Consider the following 22,429-nt stretch of genomic DNA (forward strand, 5'->3'; position numbering starts at 1 on the left):
CTGTGGCTTTATATTTCTTAACTTGAGAGAGGGGTAAGGTTGTTAGGGTTTTGAAGGTAAGGTTGCTAGGGTTTTGAGGTGTTATAATGTTTTTATTTTTATTTTTTTAAATATTGTGCTGACGTGGAAAATTGTGGTGCCAGCAGAAGTTTCGGTTTTATATATATATATATATATAATATAATATAATTAAATAATAATGAGAACAATGAGTAGTTAATATAATATAATTGAGTACATATCCATTGAATTTAAGCCTTTTAAGTTAAAGTATGTCTTTATATGTTATATTAATTAGTCAAGAATTCTTCTCAATGCATCTATCTTCGATCCCCAACGTATTATGAGAATAAGTATTATTATTTTTGTTTAGTCATCATAATTTTTTATTTGTCTCAATTTGAGGTTAACATGCTTGTCCACTAGTTTCTCCAAAAAAAAAAAAAAAAAAAATGCTTGTCCATTAATATTATTTTACAAGCTATTGATACAATTAGGAGTTTCATGAGGTCATTTCCAAAAAATGAATACTAATAGCGCTTAAATCATATTTTTATGTGTGAATTTGTTTATTTTTTGAAGCTAGCTAGTTTTATGACACTTTAAAAATTTTTTTTTTTTTTTGAGAAAAATAGTTTATTGACACTTTGTTATTGGACAAACACATAAACCTCAACTTAGCATGAATGCAAAATTATGACACCGATACGAGAAAAGTTGACGGGTTATTTTAAGAGATATTTTTTAACGTTTTATTTTTGACTGTGTAAGAATATTTTAGAGCTCTCTCAATATACAAAATCTGATGCAGCCACTCCTAGACTATTCAAAGGCACCGCCTAGCCTAGGGTTTTCCCTCAATTCCTCTTCTTAACGTAACTGTAGGACTTTCCTGCTCTCACAAATTCGAAACCTTCCGTTCCCTCTCATCAAAATCCCCATCAACGATCGCTGCAAACCCACTCCCAATTTTCAATCTCCACTGTACAATTCCTGGTTTCAGTTTTCACTCCACCGTGTCTTTCCCAGGTAATTGCAACGTCTATAAGAATCAATCGAAGCCAATAACAGGAACTATGAGACTTGGGTTTTTGTTTTGAAGCTTTAGTTTGGTCATATACATGTCTTTTTTTAATGGGTATCCGATAATTTTTGTTGGGCCATTCTCATAGTCATAGATTGTTGTGGTTTATGTTATAAGTGTGTTATCTGATTTCCTTGTATGTGGAATATGTTTTTACAATGGTTTGTTAACGAGAAACATTAATTCTCAGCAATTCAATTGGTTTTTCATGTTTTTGTGGATTTTGGGTTTTATTATTATGTGGGTTGGTTGTGTAATTGTGTTGGAACATAACAGTGTTTTGTTAGAGATGGTTGTATACTTCATAGGTGTGTCATTTGTATCTTTGGTCGTTGGTATATGTGGGGTTTAATAATAAAACAAGACACTTTTTGTGTTAGTTTTGAAAAGCATGGTAGGTAGAGAAATAGAAATGTGTGTTGTCTTTTACTGATTTGAATACACTTTTTAAAAGAAAAAAGCAAGAAGAATTAGTATAGGTTGGTGATGAATGATGATGAAGGTTGAACAAAATGATGACCGAGTTAAGGGGGTTCAGGATTTCTAGTGTTTTAAGTTAGAGGTTCTTTGAATGATTTCTACTAGCTCATAGCAATATTGTGCCTAATGTAATTTAGATATCCAACTAGTCGAAATCAAGCCTATCTAAATATTGAATTTTTTCTCTGTTGTTAGGGTTGTTGTTTCAAGTGTTCTCCTAGGTTACAAAATAGATTTTTGTGTACTTCATATTATATTATAGTGTTGGGTTGTTTATCGTTAAGCTTTGTATGAATCATTATTAATGAAAAACCTTGATTACATGGTCATCTATCCCTGTCAGTTCATGTGGGTATCAAATTCTCTTTCTCTGTGGCACCAAAAGAAGGGATTAGATTATGATTGTTTTGAATATGTCTAATAATTTCATAGTAACTTTACCCAGGCAGTTAGAAAACAACTTAAGAGTTGAAGCTTCTACTTTTGAAGACTCTTTATGATTGGATAGGTGCTAGTAGCTGTTTTTTTTTTTTTTTTTTTTTTTTTAATTTTATTATTTTATTTATTATTTTTTATTATTATTTTTTTTTAACTTGTTATAATTTTTAGATCCTTTTGTTTTTCTTGAATTCATGGTGTATCTGTTATGTACTCCGCATGTTCGGCCACTTTGTGCTCATAATTAATTTGTTTACTCATCAAAAACTTTACTTAGGAAGTAGTTCAACATTGATGAAATTATTTTACTAAGGACATTGGTCATTCATATTTTGATCTTCAAATTTGTGGAGGACTGGAGGTTAAGCCACCTCTGGATAGTGTAAGGACCAGAAAGCATGCTATTTTTTTTTTCTTTTCTTTTCTGCGTATGTGTGTGTATATATGTGTGTTTTCCCTTTTAATATTTTTTCAGCGATATTGACTGATGAACTAAAGCTGTCGGTTGTTCTGACATTACAGGAATGGATCGTGAAGGTAGAAAGTTTGGAAGGGGTAAGATGCTATTATGCTGCTTATCTGGTTTTTTGTTTTACTTGTATAGTTAAATTCCTGTCGATATTAAATACTTTAGATATGATAATTTTTTTTTTGAAAATAAATATGGTATTTTCTTTCCGAACTTTTGAAAAAGAACTAATATGAGGAGACTGTGGAAATAATTTATTTTAAAATGATATTTTTGAGATGCCCTCCACAATAGAGCAACAATGGGATGAATACTGCCTCTGCCATACTTACTGGTGGAGGTTCTATTGATTCTTCATCTTATTTCCCTTTCTTAATTATGTCTGGGCAGAATATGTGATCATACCTACTAGGTATAAATAGGCTGTAATTAATGGCTAAATTTTTTATATCAGCTTGAGTACTTCTCTATTTCTCAAAAAAAAAAAAAAAAAAAAAAGGCTTGGGTACTTCTCTCTTTGCTTTGAGAACAAGGCTTTTGAAGGTTTTAAATGACCTATCAATTCTTCCTGCACATATAAGTTGTTCATTTTCTTTAGATTCCCTGGTGGTTGGCTCTTAAAAATTCAAGTGACATGGACTTAAAAGATAATTGATTTTAATGAAAGTCATAAGCCACTTCATATATATATATATATATTTGATAAGTAAGACAGACTTTATTAGATATAAAAAAAGACAACCCCCAGCACATGGGATATGTGCTGGTGGTGTAAAACAAATATAAAAAAAGTAGAGCAATCAATAAAGTCCATAAAACTAGTAAGTGAAAGACTACTTTTTTTTTTTTTGATAAGTGTAAGTGAAAGACTACTTAGAGGAGTTATCCAATCATAAAAAGTTGTAGGAAACAATATTTCACAGCCAGCCCTGACCTTTCCAAGCCTTTGAACGCATAAGCCACTTCATATTTCAATTATCCTCCGCAATCTGCTAATGGAAAAATTTATTGAACCAAGATAGAGGGGGAATAGTGTGTCTACCTTAGAAATCAGTAGTTTTTAATGGTTTTCTACCTATTCGATTGACCTTTTTTTTTATAGATAAGTTCAATTGACCTTTTCCATACATGGTTTTAACCCTGTGTTGGCCTTGCCCATTGGATTGGGGAACTGGTGGCCCAGTGATGTATCTGCCAAAAAAATGTGACTTTTAGATTTGCCAATTTAGGGTTTTATGCATTGGGCCTCATGGAATGTTTGATGGGCTTAAGTCCCGCATAGCATTCAAGTTTATGTTTTCATTAACAGTTTTTCTAGCACTCAAAGGTGTGTTTTCTTGGCCTTTAATTATTAGATATTAGCTAGTCTTTTACCTTTTTGAATTGGTTAGGATTCTAGCCTTATTAGTTTCTAAATTAGTGGAAGTTTTTCACTAATAAAAAATCAGTGGAAGATTGTTACTTGCCATCTACTAGTTTTTAAGATTTGGTCAGTTTTATTCAAACTTTTCAAAATTGAAGTATGGAATTTTGAGGATTTGAGTGTGGGTGCAGGTTGACCAGTTTCTTGCCTCTCTCCTTCATTTTATTCTTTCTCATTAATTGTTTGCTGGCTCTGTTTAAGCCTCTCTGCAATGGCTCTTTTTGTTGCTGATTTAACAAAATCTGCCCATCAAAATTGCCCCTTGATTGCTTTTCTACTCTTACGCCACAACTTTACCTTTGCAAGACACCCTAATGTCTGAATTTCCTAGGCTGTCCTGTATAACCTGGCAAGTAAGCTAGTTTTCCTCTTATGATGGACTGGACAAGCAATTGACTCAGCTAGAACTGGTCACGGTGCAGTCCAGCCATGGGTTTCAGCTAAAAGGTGGTACCCAACTTGGATTGAACTGATGACAAGTTTAAAAGTAAGTTGTTGTTGGGAAATGTTGAACTCAACTTGTTAAGTGGTTTAAATCAAATGTAATCCTAACAAGTAAGCTGCCTTCTTAAACAATTTTGATTAGGAAAATGTTTATCTCCAAATTGGCTTGGAGCTATCTTCCTTCAACCCACTATTTGGTGATTAAAGAGACTATACATGTGTAGTTTTTTTTCATGTGACTTTTTTAATGTCATGTGACTTGTTTAAATACTACATGTGGATATTTTATGAATCACCACATAATGGTTGGAGGAGAAAGCTCCAAACCGGTTTGAAGCTAAACTTTGTCCTTTTGATTATTTTTGGTTATTTAGCATACGAAAAACTTTTAACTTAATGGTATGATGTACTGACCCACATTTGGAATATGACCTAGTAGCCCATTCTCTGACTCATTGATGTCTTCTCTGGAATGACTATGGTTGAATAGAGTATTATTATTATCATTATTTTTTGGGGAGGGGAGGGTGGTGGCAGGTGAACCCATTCTATTTTGCTGCTCTAAAAACTGTCTTGCTCAGGGGGCTAATCTAGGTATTGATGTACTTAAGAAATGGTATAAGGCTTGTGTCTCTCTGTGATACGAAACAAGGCCCTTTGCTTTATATGTTGGTACATCTTTTTTGTTTTATTTTGTTGGAATCTTCATTTTTTATTTGATTCACTGTTCATCAGAGCTTCACTCTGGGAAGAGTATCTTGTGAGGTTTAAACACAGTGATATAGCAATGCGAGTTTCACATAACCCTTCTGATCTTGAAATGGTCACTTGGAACTTGGAATCCTTGAGAAGGCATAACTCAAACATTTTCAAATTTTTCTATACTAGAAATTATTTTGTGAATCCTTGTTTTTTAATTATTAATTGATAGTTGAGTTAGACTTCAGTATTCATTCTGTATGCCTGACTCAAGCTTTTACTGAATATATATTATATTATATTATATATTCATTCTATAGACAAGGAAAACAAAATGATTTACTGTTGTAGAGAGGTTTTTATTCAGTAATATTAGCTTATATAAATGACAAAAAATGACATAGTAGTAAGGTACTTACCCCCACCCACCCCCCGGCCCGCGCGGGGGCAGGTAACCACTGTGGTTGTAGTGGAGTTTACCTTAAAGGCTTAAGACAGGCCTTTTTGGTTGCTCCAGTTACGTTTCTGAAAATTTATTTATTTTCTGATGATTTTTTTTTTCTTTCTATTTTAATAAATAATTAAATATATTTGAAGAGGGTGCACCACCCTAGTACATGTGACGGGAGGTATACAAGAGTAACACAAAACTATTGATATCTGAATTTCAATCCTATGAAATCTAACATATTCGATAAAGAAGAAAAATATCTGTTTCTGCAATCCACTCATGAAGCACCGTATAACCTTCATATTTAACATTGCAGTTTCACACCCTTCAGATGTACGAGTATTTTGCTGCCAAATATACCATATGAGAGCCAAGGTATAGCATTCCAAATCATGCTGTTCCTCTGTCTCTCCAACAAACCAACTACTCATACTACTATGAGAGTGAGACATGACACACAATCCCAAAAAGTGAAAAAAGGAAAAGAAAAAACGTCCAAAGTTTTTTAACAATGGTTTTTCTGTACTGTTTAAAAAAAAAAAAAATTTTTTATATATAAATTTTTTACACATGCAACTTACTATTATTTTGTTCTGCTACTTTAAATTGTCCACCATCAGAATATTTTTCGAAAGCTACAATCCAAGTGAAACTGGTACTTTTACTTGCAAGATACTCCAAGTATAGAGTAAATTCTCTCCTCCTTTCTTTAACACACTATATTATGAATTGATCAAGAGTCTTGTAGCTTAGTGGTATCGTTTGAGGAGAACCAAGGTTCAAAACCCCCCTCTCTCATTGTTGTAACTATTAAAAAAAAAAAAAAACACTATTATGAATTGATGGTGACCTCCCTTCTTTTAGAAGAATACCATACTGTCTTTTCTTATTAATCCCTGTGGGCTTTAGTTGGAAACAATAAGTACAAAATAGAAATTACAGACACTGATAAATCATGAATTTCCCTAATGAAGTTTGGAGACCAAAAAATTTTTTGCGTTTGAACAATCTCCTTTCAATTGCAGTATGAAATAACTCTTGAGTAAGCATCTTTTAATGGCATATTGCTGCACTACAAGTCATACCAAAGCTGGATTTGAAAACTGTCCTACCGAGTGAATTTGGAGACCAAACCTCACCCTCCGTCACTTATATACCTCTGCACTCCCACATTGTTGGAGCACATAACTAACTTTGAACTACAACCTTCCTCCATCGTTGATCTCTCTTTGCCACGTGTCTTCACGGACCTTTGCCTAATACTGCTTGGTTGAAAACACGTAATCCTTGACGCCTAACCCACCATATTGGCTTGGGCTACACACTTGATTCCATTTCACCCAATGAAATTTGAGTTCATCTCCAACACCATCCCACAAAAAGTCTCGTGTTGTGTCACAAGTTTTAATTGCCATTGATGTAGGCAAGCGAAAGAAAACATGAAATATGTGGGTAAACTCAGAAGGGTGCTTTTTATCAATGTCACTGTTCATCCTTATATATTTTCCAGCTTGCCAACTGACATTCTATCCTCTTAACAATTCCATTCTAAATAGCGTTACATAAAGGCAAACCTAAATTGAAAGACTGGAGTTTTTTTTTTTAATGATCCTTTGGGTTCAAATTAAGTCCCTCAGGGAATGTGATGGATCTTATGTTTGGTTGAGTAAGAACTTGCCAGTTATTTGGAGCATGGCTTCCTTATGTTTGATAAGGATCATATGGACAGTGCGCAATAGGCATACATTTGAGGATGTGGAGAGTATGGGGAACAAGTTGTTATAAACTTTTCCAAGCTCCTTATTTGATTGGTCTTGTGCATGGGGATTTACGAAAAGTGATGTTATTGCATTATTTGTAGAGTCTTTGTTCTCTTATACATTATTTTTGACATTGAAACCACCTCAAAGATGGAAGAACACAATGCAGAAATCAGGGTATCATGTTTAGAGTAGTTTAAGCGATTGTGCTACTGGAAAAAAGAAGAAGAAGATATTATTTATTTTTTGCCATTCCAGTTCCCCTCCTTCCTCTTTGAAGTTCAGTTTTCGTTACATTTCGTATAACAAGGCTCTTTTTGGAAATCAGGGCCTAGGGAACTTAGTGGTGCTGTTGATCTCATAAATCAGTATAAGTTGTGGCCTCATCATGAATTCTTTTGCAAGAGACCACTTCCTTTATCAGTGTCGCAGACTCATTATCTACGCAATGTGGTGGGAGACACGGAAATTAGGAGAGGAGAAGGGATGGAATTAGATCAACTCTCGCAGAGTATTTCCTATTTGAGAGAGAGGAATGCACATATACATCCTTTTGACTTGGATGCACTGTGGGAAGCCTTTCAGATGAGAGAGACAACTCCTGTCTACCTGACTGATGTAAGATCTATGTTACATTGAACTGTGTTCTTATTATTATTTCTAACCTTGTCTTCTTATTTTTTGTAAGTGTTACCTGGGGGAAGGAGAGTGGGGTGAGGTGTTGCTCAAGGCCTGTTCTGATGTATAACGTGTGTTAAAATTTTGTCTTTCCTTTATAATTGCCTTAAGCTGGACAATGACAGCTTTCTGAACTTGAGAATGAATGTGCCGTTCTTGTGTTGCGAATTCTGTAACATATGGTCTTGTCATATTGAATGGTGTTTACAGGCTGAGAAGGGGATGCCTAGTGCAGGGGCAAAGTCAAATGATGACTCCAGAGACCAGAAGAGGAAGCATAAGAAGCACAAGGACAAAGACAAGAAGAAGGATAAGGATCATAAGAAGCACAAACACCGCCACAAAGACAAGAGTGATGATAAGGATAAAAATAGAGATGGACATCTTGATTTGAAACAGCAAGACAAGGTTTCCATAACATCCCTTTTCTTGTCATATTATGAATGCCATGGCCTAAATCAATATTTTATTCATTTTGGATGATAACATTTTATTTTAGGTGATGAATAATGGGATCATATTATGTAAGGATAGGTTATCAGTCACCATCTTTTGCATATCCTCATTAGATTGTATTACTACCTAGTAGCATTTGTAGTTTGTAACATAAACTTAGTGTGTGTTTGGGTTGGACTTTTTTTGCGTTGCGTTGCGTTTCTGTTTTTTTTTTTTTTTTTTTTTTTTTTTTTTTCACGCATTTTCATTTGGAGTATTGCGGTTACTGTTCAATGAACAGTAACCGCAATTGTTGACTTTCTGCAGTGAACAGTGCACATATGCACTGTTCACGGACCCACAAATTACACTTTTTATCAACTTTTTCATTAAAAATGGGTCCCACGGTACTATTCACACATTTAAAAATTATTTTGCTACAGTGTTTTCAGTTTTCAGTTTTCAGTTTTCAGTTTTAGCAAAATAAGTTCTATCCAAACACACCCTTAAGCTGGGATTGGTCTTCTTCCTTGTTTGGCTGCATCATGAATTATTATAGTAAAAATGTGAATATACCAAAATTTTTAAAAAGTAAAAAAATCTCTTTAAACTACTTAAAAAAAAAAAAAAAAAATTTATTTGTGTTTTCATTTTTAGCATGACAAGTCTTGGACCTAAGATATTCTTGATCCTCACCTCATCCATTTACTCTCTAATAATTAAAAAATGACCCTATATTTTGTTTCTTAAAAATTATTCAGTAAAGTTTCCAAAAATGCAAAATTATCTTAAGTTGATCCAATAACATCATCAAATTTCATTGATTGTGGTTGGCTCCATTTTGCTATTATAAATTAAACCATTAGTGCTTCTATGGACTTCCAGAACTGGTTCAACTTAAGGAGTGGCCTAACTTTAACATGAAGTTAAATTTTAATGTGTTTCTTGAAAGCACTCAAATAACTGTAAATAGCTATTTTTATTTGTTGATTCAGAAAAGGAGGCATGAAGGAAATGGAGATCTTTTTGATAGTCGCAAGCATCAAAAAGCCAGGTAACAAAGGGGAAATTGGAATGATCTAGTCGTTTGATATAACTGCTCCTTGTGTTCTTCCGCATCATAATCCATGTTTCTTTACTTCTTTGTCAAGCTCTTTGCTTTCTGTTCTACTTGCTATATTTTTGACTCTGATAACATTTCCCTTCACTTCAGAACTATTAAATAATTGCAACAGCCTAACTAAAGGTTGTCGTCTGAAAACAATTCACTTGGGCTTGGTTGGATATTACTTTATGTTCTCAAAAATCTTCAGGTACGTATCTCCCACTTGAAAATCAAGAAGAAAGATCAAAATAATAAAAAAATTAAATTACTGTAGAATACAACAAAAATTCTTATCCAGGTACTACAACTTTTATTTCTTAAGAAGCTTATTATTCTCTTTGACATTTGTTTAGACTTTCAAGTGCGTTTGGTAGGGTTGGAAGAGTGACAGGTTAGGGAAGGATGAAGAGATGTTTGATATCTTCTCTTGTTTAGAATATAAGAGTGGAAGAATGGAAAAAAATAGAGATGATTATTTTTTATCTGGGCCCGTCAGTTTTAATCTTCCCAAAATAGGAGGAAAATAGGGTAGAAAATGTCTTACATGGGTGATTTGATATCTTTATCATTCTAGTTTGTTAAAAACAATTCAATACTAGGATAAAATAATATACGATTGCTTTGTTTTCTTTGTACTTTTTTATCCCTCCTACCAAACATTTATGATAGAAAATATTAATCTCTTATTTCCTATCTTTTTTATTTTTATTTTTCATTCTTTTTTTATTTCTTTTCTTTCACTTTTCTGTCCTTCCAACCAAAGCCTAAGGCCACTGTTAAATCTAATGCAAAGTGTTTTGGATCTTTTAGGATCGTTTTCAAATTCTTCCAATACATAAAATAATTAATTTTGATGTACTTAAAAAAAGTTCTTTTAAAATAAAAAATTAAAATGTAAATCCATACTTTTTTACTTCTTTATCCCTGCATTCAAGCAGCCAGAACTAGAAGGCATGTGAACTTCCTATATATCAGTAAAAATTGAACAGTAGAACCTCTTTGACGGCTATAATGTGTACGTTCTTTAAATTACTAAACAACCTGGGAAAACAAATTCTCTTTGGGTTAACTTGACTTTACTCTGGATACCACAAAGAGACCTCAATATTTTATCTCTGCTCCTGATATTTTATACTGCAGTTGGCAGTGCTTTACCAGTTTCTAATTGACTTCCATTGTCATTTTCAAATTTGTGAAGATTTTACAAATTGATTACATCTTGGAGGTGCCCTAACATTTGAAAAAAATAAGAACAATCATAGGGAGATCAGAAAAAGCTGTATGATTTTTATTTTTTGACGAGTTTAAATAGCTATGATATCACTTTCCAAAAACTGTGCCTGGATGAGAGTATCTACCTGTTATTTATGCATGATATATGTTCCCTGATTTTTGCTGAAGCTCATCTCTGTACTCCTTGACTGCAGTTTTCTTCTCTTGATGCAGAGAAGTGCAGAGCTGATAGAGGTTATCAATTGTCTCTTGTTTATTTATTTTTTTTGACAGGGTGAACCTGACACTATATGTGATAACAATTAATTGGAACTGGCAACTACTCTATATGTCTAGGTGTTACAATAATTTAGTTATGAACTCTTTGCAGCACCTAACCGGTGCATCTCACTCGGGATTGAGTTTTGAACTATTCTTCCTGGTATAAGCCAACATGAAATTTGGATATACCAAAACAAGATTTTTCTGGAATCAATCTAGATGGGATTTTAGTTTTACCAAAACCGTTCTTTCCCTGTGTAAACCAACATGGAAATTGGTTGTATCAAAAGAAAATTAATCCTGTTATATGAAAACAATTTTCTGTTACAAAGCAACGTAGAATTTTGTTATACCAAAATATAATTGATCAAGCAGCATGAATTTGATTTTTCTTAAAAATCTTAAAATTTTCCCAGTATAAGCCTACATGTAATTCGGTTTTGGTGACAAAATTTTTCATGGTATAACCAAAGAGGGAATTTGGTAAATACCAAAACAAGCTTTTCGGTATAAACCAACATAGAATTGCTGGTATAAAACTACATGGGATATGGATTTGCCAAAACTGATATTTCCCCTGCTTGGAATTTGATTTTACCAAAAAAAATGTTTACTCTTATCAAAACCAACATTGAATTTGGTTTTGCTAAAACAAAAATTTTCTGGTATAAACCAATATTGAATTTGGTTTTAACAAAATAAACTTGGATTAATTGGCATAGAATTTGACTTTTTCTAGAAATGAAAAATTATTCCCTAATATAAATCAACATAGAACTTGGTTTTCCCAAAACAAGTGTTTTCCTGGTTTTAAATCAACTTGGATTTTTTACCAAAACAAGACAAATAAATATGGAATTAATTTCCTTCCAGTTTTATTAATAAGTGATTCCCTAGGGTCTTCCTAGACAAAATACTCACACACCTGATGGATCTGAAACTGCAATTTTGTAGATGAAAGACTTTTTTTTATTTTTTAGTAAAACTTAATATTAGGTTTTCTAATAAAATTCAAAAGCTTGGTTCCATTAACCAATAAGAAATAAATAGTATTATCTTTTTTAAATACAATTAAATTTAAAATAAATAAGTGTCCGAATTTAATTGCGGAATCTGATGTATTACATAAGGTATGTACCTATTTATTTATTTATTTTATATAAATGCTCAATAAGTGGATTGCATAAACGGATATATATTTTTTTTCTCTCTCTAATATTTTATTGAGTTAAACTTTAGATATTGAGAGTTCAAGTTAAAAGCAATTAATTATTCGGGTAGGTAATGTTGGCGCACAAAATAAAAGATGTAATTCAAAACAAGGTTGGCAAACTAGCCCTTATGAAAAAGGATAAAACTTGTGGCAATTGATGCCACCAACTAAAAGATGTTACGAACATAGGGTTAAGGCCAAACGATTGTGGATATTGAAACAAAAATGAACTATTCAAAGAAAATAATGACCCCAATTTCATTCCTAGGAGCTTCATGACCTCTATATAAACTCTTCATTCCCTTCATTTTATCTCATCCGCTACAATACTGTCTCTCGCTTCTCGTTTTACTTTCTTCTTTCACAATAACAACCCTTTCTCCTGAAAACCAAAAGAGGCCCAAATCATAATTGCTTTCATGTACAAAAGATATGGGTATCCTCAGCTTTTAACACTGTACCCAACCACAAATTCTAACATTAATCTTTTGTAACACATTCCTACTCTACTCTATGTTTCTCAAATAAAAACATATTCACATGTTCACCTATTATGTGACACCCCAGCCTTTACAAAATAAATAAATAAACAAATAAAAAGGTTGTTTTGGAAATTATTTGAGTGGGGGCATTTTTGTAATAAGACCCAAGCCTAGCCTTAGCCTTATATGTAACTCACGTTGGCTTCCTCCTCTATTTTTCTAAAGTGCCACCTCCCATCACCTTTCCCTCTTTCCTCTGGTGTTGCCATTCCCCATGGCAGAAAATCCTCTCTCTCATCCTCATGTGAAGTTTATTCACTTCTGCCTCTTAAATATCTATCTTGGCGGACTCATGGAAGGTTATTTTCCAATCAAAATCCACCACCAAGAGTTCTAGTGGCTATTTTGGCCAACCCATTTGAAAGACCATCCCTCTAAGTTTGGTTAATTCAATAGATGAGGAAAAAATCTAAGTTTTCTGTCATTTTCTTCTATGAAATCCTTTGGGCTTGTTGTTTCATGATGTTTATGATAATTACTTAGTGGGTATTTGAGGTGTAGGACATTTAAGACTTTATTTGGAGGCTATGTATTTAATGAGGTGAATTGGATGTTATGTTTGGCAACCATGTGAGTTGGGTTTCTTGAGAAATCATATGGGTTTTTGATTTATGTTAAGAATTAGATTGATTTTTGAAAGTGAGCTCCTTGCATTTTGGAAAAGATTTTGACATATGTGAAAGTTGATGGTATTAACTATGAAATTGTTTGATTGATATGTACATAATGCTTGTTGCATGCTAAGTGTTTGATGAATTGCCTATTTGAGTTATGGGATTGAATTTCTTGCTTGCGTTGTGATGATTGTTATATGAGGTTATGGGTTGCATTCCTAGTTGTTAATGTGTGCTAACACATGTAGTTTTAAGGTTAATCAAGTCTCAAAACTTTTGCAATAATATTAAAATTATAGTAATTTTCTTTTGGGACTCTAAATGATTTTTAATAAATTATAGAAAAATTATTTTCAGCTGAATTTTTGATAGTACATACAACACATATAAGAGTTTATCCCTATTTAATTTCAAGTTAATTGGATAAATTTTCGTGGACCAAACAATTTTTAGAAAATGGCTGGCTTGTTGTATATTGAATTTGAGAGTACGATGAAAGCGCTGAGATTTTGTGGAATTTACTTCAAATATTTGTTGAATAGATTGGTTTGTAAATTCATATGCTTTTTTCGACATGTATTTTACTTTGTTAAGTCTAATAATAGTTTGATTTAATCATTTAATGCTCTAAAGGGAAACTCATGAGATATGCTACCCCTATTATGAATTGATGTGTTTTATGTTATGTTTATATGTGCACATTGCTTGTAGTGGAGAATTAAAATACTTTGGTTTTGTGTTGTGGCACTATGAGTTTGTATGCTTGTTTGGTTCCCGTTTGGGAATGGGTACTTGTCTTAGGTTGGGCAAACTAGGCTTTAGTGCATTTGATTTGTTTTAGGTGATCTTATTCGATTTTGGAGACAAATGTGATGATAAACTTTGCGATAGGTCTTGTTATTAATAGGATTGTTCCTTATGTTACTAGGTTTTGAGATTCTCAGTGATGGACCTAGTGATGAGATTGGTTGATTTTGTGATGCCCGATTGAGGTAAAATTGGTTGGTTTTTTGAGATAAGTAGCTCTTTAATGGGATTTTTGAAAAATAACCATGTTCCATAAATGTTGTCTTTGGGTTAGACACGCTTTTGGAAATTACCTATGGAAACTGTATTTTCCTAAAAACTATTGTGTCGCAACCTTAATATATATATATATATATATATATATATGAACATGCATCATATTTGGTATTGCACTTGGGGAAATACATGAATTGTTGATATGGAAAAATGAGCATTTTTTATTTAATCTTTGATAAGGAAATCATGGATTTTATGGTATATTATAAAATTTAAAGATGCTTATCTTGTCTTGTTATGAGAGAAATTGATAAAACATCTTTTGACAAGAATAAAGTTGAAAACCTTACAAATTTTGTGAAAGTTAGATTATTTAAGGTTTTTTTGAAATTACCTAGAGATAAACTATGTATTTGAAAGTAATGTAACCTGTGAGTTTTATGTGGTCTTAACATTATGTCATGTGTGATTTCTCGATGATTACCTGATTTGGTTTCCGTAGTCTTTGTGACAATGGAATCAAATCCAGGTCAGTGCTCTTTCACTTTGGATGACACTTTCTAGGGGTGTCAATGTTCGACCCAACCTGCGAACACGACACGGGTTTTTTCGGGTTAGAGTTGTGTCTTAATGGGTTTGGGTCATAAATGGGTCGACTCGAAAGCGACACGATAAGAAATGTGTCATAAGCGAGTCAACCTGCGTAACCCGCAATAGACATGTTTGACACGCCAATTTATTTGTGTCAACCCGAAATGTCTCACTTAATACAACCTTTTTTAACTCGTATAACAAATAAATATTTATTTTATTTTAGATTTGTCAAATACTTTTTATATCCAACATATATTTTAAATTTAAAAAGAAAAGTGAGTAATTACAAAAATTTACTATGGATATAATTGGAAATTAAAACTTTACAAACTCTAGAACTACTAATACTTTTTTTTTTTTTTGACATAGAACTTGCACAAATGAAATTGGATGAGCTTGTGAAAGATGTTATGAATTTGGACATCAACAAAAAATTTATGGATGATGATCGTGGTCAAAGTCAGGATTAGTTTACTGTTTGCTCAAATTTTTTCAATATTGATACTTAGCATTTGACGAGTTTTAAGGATATTATATTTTTGTTGAATTATGTTATTTTATTTTTGTTAAACTTTGTTATTTTGAATTTGGGTTAAAGTGGATACACTTCTTTTGAAGTGTAAAGAACTTATTTCTAGATGAATATTATATTTTTGTTGAACTATATTATTTTGAATGTGGGTTGAAGACTTGAAGTGTATGCACTGCTTTTTGGGATGTAAAAAAAATTATTTTTAGATGGATGTTATATTTAATATTATGCAGGTTGAAATGGGTTGTATTACATTCGTGTCAACCTAATATGACTTGTTTATTAAGTATGTCAAATGGGTTGGGTCAGGTCAACCCGCCTTATTAACAGGTCGGGTTAGGGTTGAAAGATCATGACACGATTATTAAATGGGTCGGGTTAGGGTTGAGCCATTTAGTAGAATACCCTTACCTTGACATGACACGAACCCGACATGCTAACCCGAATTTACACCCTTAACGTGTTCTTCCTTATTGCCCATGGGGGAAAGATGTTCCTTAATTATGTGTGGGTGAAGCTGTTGTCTATGGGGTCAAGAGACCACATGCAAGAGAGGTCCTATTTGACACGCTCTCTCTGCTGCCCATGGGGGAGAGAAAAATCTTTAGGGTATGTGTGAGGCTGCCATCCATGGGGCCAAGAGTCTGCATACCAGAGATGACAATATTATGCCAGTTGTGGATGGGTGGATCCCTAATTTACCTTATGTTAGATATCAAGGCTTCGAAAATTATATTGTTGGTACTCACAGATTATAATATATAGTTTCATGGTATTATTTTGAGAAATTTTGTGCTTCATCATTTAATCATTCTTGTTACATTATTATTGAAAATGATCTTGTAGTATTCAGTTAGCAATTTCCCAAACTAAAACATGTTTTGCAAACTGTTTATCATCATGAAACTTGCATTTTCCACACTTCCATTAATTATGCTACTTATTGGGCTTTAACTCATTCCACTCTCCAATGGTTTTACAGATAAATTTGCTATACCTAGGGCATGGAGCTTGTTTAATTGGTGGTGATTGAGTACTATGCTAAATGGGAGATTTGTGCTATAAATTGTTGGTGCTTAGTTTACTAAATTATTTGAGGCCATAGCTAATTCTACTGGAGGTTGGGCTCTTGAGGTTTGTTAGCCTTGGGCATGATAGGCCTATATTGTTAAGATGCTGGGTATGCTGGCTTAGGTGTGTTGGCTGTGTAGTGTTGTGTTGGCTTAGTAGTGCTGGCTGTGTAGTGTTGTGCTAATAGTGTGTCTGATGTGCCAACAGTTGGCTCGATAGATGGTGTGTGTGGCAGGTGCCTAATAGTGTGATGAGCTGTGCATACTGTGATGATGAGGCGTGTGTGCAGTGGTGCTAGATAGAGGCACGTGCAGTTGAGTGAGTGGTTAGTGTCAGTTAGTTAGGAAATTGTTAGATAGTTACAGATAGTTACAATTGGTAGTTACTGAGCTGGTTAATGTTGTAATTGTATATAAGGCCAATTTTGGGAATAATGAAGACAGCTTGGAATTACTCAATACTATTCTTTCTGTTTTGACTCTTTACTTTTCCTTTCTTCTTCTTACTCTGTTGGAGGTGGTTCCCTCGAAGTGATCCATATTTCTTCTTCCCATTTCTCTGTTTCTTCCATTCCTTCTTTTCGTAATTCAGTTCTTAACAAGATTTTCTGTTGAGATTACGTATTTTAGAGAGGATCGTGATTTTGTGTTTATTTATTTGGAGCTTTGGATTTTCATGTATATTTGGAGACACATGATTTGTAGTTTGTATTGTTTGTAAGTGTGTCATAGGGCTCTAACTTATATTGTGGAGAGATCAATATATTTATTTATTTTATCAAATGGAAAGAAAAAAAAATCACTACAATACCTCTTGAAGGCTTAGTCTTTCATGCTTTGGACTCTTCTGGGTTTAGGGCGTGACATATTAAATTAAATCTTAGAATTGTGCCATTTATTTCACTACCTAAAATAAATAAAAAACAGGAAAACTCAACAAACTAAGGCACCACTAGGGTCCGCCACAACCAACCTTCACCGGCACCTCTTACAACTTGTCGCTGACACCATCAATTTTGCCAGTTTTGACCAATCACCACTGCCAAGTCCATAAAAACCTTCTTTTGAAAAAATATTTTAAGAAATATTTGATTTGCTTGCTCACCCCTTGTTGTTATTTAATACACAACAACAATCAAAAATGGAATTTAGAAATCCTAGACTTGAGACTTCTCACACAAAATGGGCATCCATTAGAGGGACAAGGAAGAGTGATGGGGTTCCGCGGAGGTGGTGGGATTGGCTTGGATTTGAAGAACTCAAAATGGTGAAGTTTTATTATAGCTCTTCATTTTCAAGGCTATCACAATTCATATTTATCCGCCATGATGATAAGATAAGACTTTAGAGTGCATGACAAAAAATAAAGGTTGAAACTAGAAAATCGAGTCACGAGCTCGAACTCTTGATCAACCGACATTGTCTGTGTGTTGACCTAGCGGTATCAATTTGGATTAGCGTGTCATATTCGTGTTGAGGTAGGGGTATTCGATTAAATGACTCAACCCGAACTCGACCCATTTGACATGTTTAATAAACATGGCGTGTTAGGTTGACACGAATGCGACTCAACTCATTTCAACTCGCCTAATATTAAATATAAAATTCATATAGAAATAAGTTATTTATATTCTAAAAGTAGTGCATACACTTCAAGTCTTCGACCCAAATTCAAAATAATATAGTTCAACAGAAATAATATAAAATTAGATATTTATAAGAAGCTTTAGATATTTAGGGTTTGTAGGGTTTAGATCTAGGGTTTGTAAAGTTTCAATTTACAATTATATTACTTATAAGTTTTTGTAAGTACTCACTTTTCTTTTTAAGTTTAAAATATAGGGGGATATAAAAGGTATTTGAAAAATCTAAAATATAATGAATATTTATTTGTTATACAAGTTAAACAGGTTGTGTTAAATGAGTCATTTCGGGTTAACCCAAATAAATTGATGTGTCAAACGTGTCTATAATGGGTTATGTGGATTTACTCGCTTATGACACGTTTCTTATTGTGTCGCTTTCGAGTCAACATGTTTATGACCCAAACCAAGTAAAGTCCAACTCTAACCCGTAAAAGCCTATGTCATGTTTACAGGTTGTATCAAATATTGACACCCCTAACGACACTAATCATAACTTCCAATATTCATCATCCCTTATTTATTTATTTATTTTTCTGATTTTGCTCATTTTTCTAGATAAGATTTTAGGATACTGACCAGTCTAGACCTGTTTTTAAGTCACTTTAGAATTAGATTATTTTAAGAGTTATTTAGATATTTTTAAACATTTAGTAATCATTTATTTATTTTTGAATATAATCAATTAGGTTCCCAAAATCCCTAGTTATTTATTAGAATTATCTTGTACATTTATGTACAATCATTCCCTTAAGAAGCAATGAGATTTTGACATATAATTACTCATAATTAATTCTATATGAGACCTAGTCATAATTAAACACTTAAGTATCTGATGTAGTTGAACTCATTTTATTATTATTCTATTCAATACTTTCTTACTCAATTTAATATATTTTTTTTTTGAGAAACCAATTTAATACTTTATAATAAATAAATTTTAATAATTTTTTTGTAATGATAGTAGAATGAAATTAAGTTCTTAACTCATTTCCTTGGATAGCTTATAGTTATGTTTGACATTTTATTGTTGCATTTTTGTGTAAACTTATGTTTAAACACATAATTAACTCTAACTTTATTTTTCTAAACTATGATCTTTATAATTTTTGATCTATCATATGCAAGATGCAAGTTTATGAACCAAAATTTACCATATCTTTCCTCTATTCACTTGAAAAAAACTTTCATTATGTGAATGTGCTAAGTAAATGCCTAGAGAATATGTTTGCACATAAAGAATAAATAATATTATACAAAAATGAAGGTTAGTAGGTAAATATAAAAAACAAATAGAAGTAATAGTTTCTAAAAAAAATAGATCATTTGTAACCATATGTATAAGTTATACCACAATGCAATCTCAAACGAATTAACTTAATCAAAATGCATAAAATAATGGAAAAATAATTATCTTAGTGTAATATTATACACTGTTATAGTAAATGTAGTTATGAGCATTGACAATTGTTGCCAATTCAGCACCAAAACTTTAAAGGGAAAATTTCGTAATTGATGATTGGTATAGTTGAAAACCCTAATGCAAACATAAGCGAAAAATGATAGAAACAAACCCTTAACTGAAAAATAAACCTACATGAATATAGTTATCAATTCAATAATTATGGTTGGTAGTGAACAAACAAGTATTGTCATATGGCAAACTAAGTTAGCCAAAATTAAGTGGCGATGTTGGTCCATTGGACTTCATTTTTCTCTAAGTAGGGTAAGATATTTGAACAAAATCCTTAATCTCAACTTATTTTTGTTTTTTATTTTTTATTCTATTCAATACTTCATTTCTCAATTTAATACTTTATAATAAATAAATGTTAATAATTTTTTTTTGGTAACGATAGTAGAATAGAATTAAGGTGTTAACTCATTTCCTTGTAGAGCTTATAGCTATGTTTGACGTTTTATTGTTGTATTTTTGTGTAAACATAGGTTTAAACATATAATCAATAACTTTATTTTCTAAACTATGATCCTTATAATTTTTGATTTATCATATGAGAAAGATGTTAGTTTATGAACCAAAATTTAGCACATTGTTCATTCACATGAAAAACACTTTCATTATTTGAATGTGCTAAGTAGATTCCTAGAGAATATTATTGCACAAAAAGGATAAATTATAGTATACAAAAATGAAGGTTAACAGGTAAAAAAAAAAAATAGAAGTAATATTTTTGAAAAAATTTGATCATTTGTAATAATATAAATAAGTTATACCATGAATTAACTTAATCAAAATGCATAAAATAATGGAAAAATAATTTGCTTAATGTAATATTATGCATTGCTACAGTAAAAGTAGTTAGAAGCATTGGCGATTGTTTCTACTCTAGCAACAAATACTTGGAGTTAGAATAAAGAACTATTGTTGCCGATCTAGTACTCAACATTGAAATTTTGAAGGATAAATTTCAGAGTTTAGAATGATTGTTACAATAGAAAAGCCTAATGCATATGAAAATATGTATACATAAGTGAAAAATGATAGAAACATACCTACAATTGACAAATAAACGTACATGAATATAATTATCAATGGAATAATTATGGTTGATAGCGAACAAACAAGGATCTTCATACGGCCAACTAAGTTAGCAAAAATTAAGTTCCAACATTGGTCTATATAGGCTTCATTTTTTCTATAAGCAGGTAAGATATTAGAACAAAAATCTATAATCTCAACTTTTTTTTTCTTTTCAATACTGTGTTACTCAATTTAATACTTCATAATAAATAAATGTCAATAGACTTTTTTTAAAAAAAAATGTAATGATAGTAAAATGGAATTAAGGTGTTAACTCATTTTCTTTCCTTGTAGCTGTTATAGTTATGTTTTACATTTTATTGGTGTATTTTTGTGTAAACATATGTTTAAACATATAATTAACTCTAAATTTATTTTTCTAAACTCTGGTCCTTATATTTTTTATCTATCATGTAAGAAAGAAGTGAGTTTATGAATCAAAATTTTCCATATACAAAAATGAAGGTTAATAGATTAAAAAAAAATAAAAATAGATGTAGGTTTTTTGTAAACATATAGATCAATTGTAACAAATATAAATAAGTTATACCACAATGCAATCCCAAAAGAATTAACTTAATTATAGTGCATGAAAGAAACGAAATATAATTAGCTTAATGTAATAATAAAATTGCTATAGTAAATGTTATTGAGAGATCTGCTCACTGCTGCCAACCCAACACCTAAAACTTTGGAGGATAAACCTCAGAGTTTAGGATGATGAGAATTGTAGAAATGCCTAATGCATTTGTAAATAAATATACATAAGGTAAAAATGATAAAAAATAAACCTACATGAATATTGTTATCAACACAATAATCATGATTGATAGAGAATAAACAAGAATCTTCTGACAACCAATTAAGTCAGCCAAAATTAAGGTTGCAAGCAATCAAAAGATACTTAACAAACTTACATGGGATCAAAATTTCATTTTTTTTGTTTGTTTTGGTAGCCACCCCAAAGCCATTGTTGTTGGCCTATAATTAACAATAGCATTAGAGACCGATAAACGTTTTATCACATGAACATAGATGCCTACCTCTAGTGCTTTATACACCAATTTGTTATTAAGATAATTTAGTAAATTGATTAGAAAACTAGGGTGTACTCAATTCTATTTAAAACTTCATTTTATATATAAAACTAGTTATTGGCCCTCGCACGATTTTTTTTCTTCAACTTATTATATTTTTTTTCTTCTATATTTTGTTGTTATTTTACATAGTCCCCTATTAATTTGTGTTTGAATTTGATTAGAATGTTTTGTTTACACACACTCACACACAAGCCTTGGAAGCGCGTGTGATGAGGCCCTTTTTTTTTTTTTTATTTTGGGTTCAGTGTCATAATGTTTAAAAGTAAGATAGATACAGTGTCTTAATTCTCAGGATCTTTCTCTATGTGAGTTTTTTTCCCAATCAGTTATTTTTACGTGAGTTAGTGGTTGATATGAATGGAAGAAACTATTTGAAAATGAAACTCTTGAACCCCCCCCCCCCCCCCTCCAACTATCGTGTAGAGGCATTGGAATTCAAAGAGGAGAAGTCTCTTGTCTAAAACAATTAATATATAAAATAACCATAACTATTTTTTCATTTATTTAAGAAAGAGATAAAGTAACGTGGAATAATGTTTAAAAGTGATATAGAGATAGTGTCCTAATTTTTAGGATATTTCCCTACGTGAAAGTTG

The 22,429-nt window shown here is 32.0% G+C and overlaps 1 protein-coding gene across 5 annotated transcripts; it reads left to right on the top strand.

Annotated features, from left to right (window-relative positions):
• The first annotated feature begins 745 nt into the window (after positions 1-745).
• On the top strand, positions 746-11,178 carry LOC115991460 (mediator of RNA polymerase II transcription subunit 19a-like). 5 transcript variants are annotated; one of them, XR_004092191.1, is made up of 7 exons: positions 746-1,029; positions 2,525-2,557; positions 7,577-7,866; positions 8,137-8,334; positions 9,357-9,415; positions 9,575-9,674; positions 9,820-11,178. XR_004092191.1 is itself a non-coding variant. In XM_031115159.1 (6 exons), the coding sequence occupies exons 2-6, from the start codon at positions 2,527-2,529 to the stop codon at positions 9,585-9,587; spliced, it is 591 nt and encodes a 196-aa protein (XP_030971019.1). In that variant the 5' UTR covers positions 746-1,029; positions 2,525-2,526; the 3' UTR covers positions 9,588-11,178. The 5 variants fall into 5 exon arrangements, 1 of the variants encoding a protein (XP_030971019.1); XR_004092190.1 differs by having other exon boundaries at positions 10,894-11,178; XR_004092192.1 differs by having other exon boundaries at positions 10,913-11,178.
• Positions 11,179-22,429: the final 11,251 nt, after the last annotated feature.

Source organism: Quercus lobata, chromosome 5 (assembly GCF_001633185.2).
Source record: "Quercus lobata isolate SW786 chromosome 5, ValleyOak3.0 Primary Assembly, whole genome shotgun sequence".
NCBI lineage: Eukaryota > Viridiplantae > Streptophyta > Magnoliopsida > Fagales > Fagaceae > Quercus > Quercus lobata.

Coding starts and splice junctions, on each gene's coding strand:
- LOC115991460 (XM_031115159.1), top strand. CDS start 2,527: ATGGATCGTGAAGGTAGAAAGTTTGGAAGGG. Junction 2,558..7,576: donor AGGTAGAAAGTTTGGAAGGG/GTAAGATGCTAT, acceptor TTTGGAAATCAG/GGCCTAGGGAACTTAGTGGT. Junction 8,335..9,356: donor ATTTGAAACAGCAAGACAAG/GTTTCCATAACA, acceptor TTGTTGATTCAG/AAAAGGAGGCATGAAGGAAA.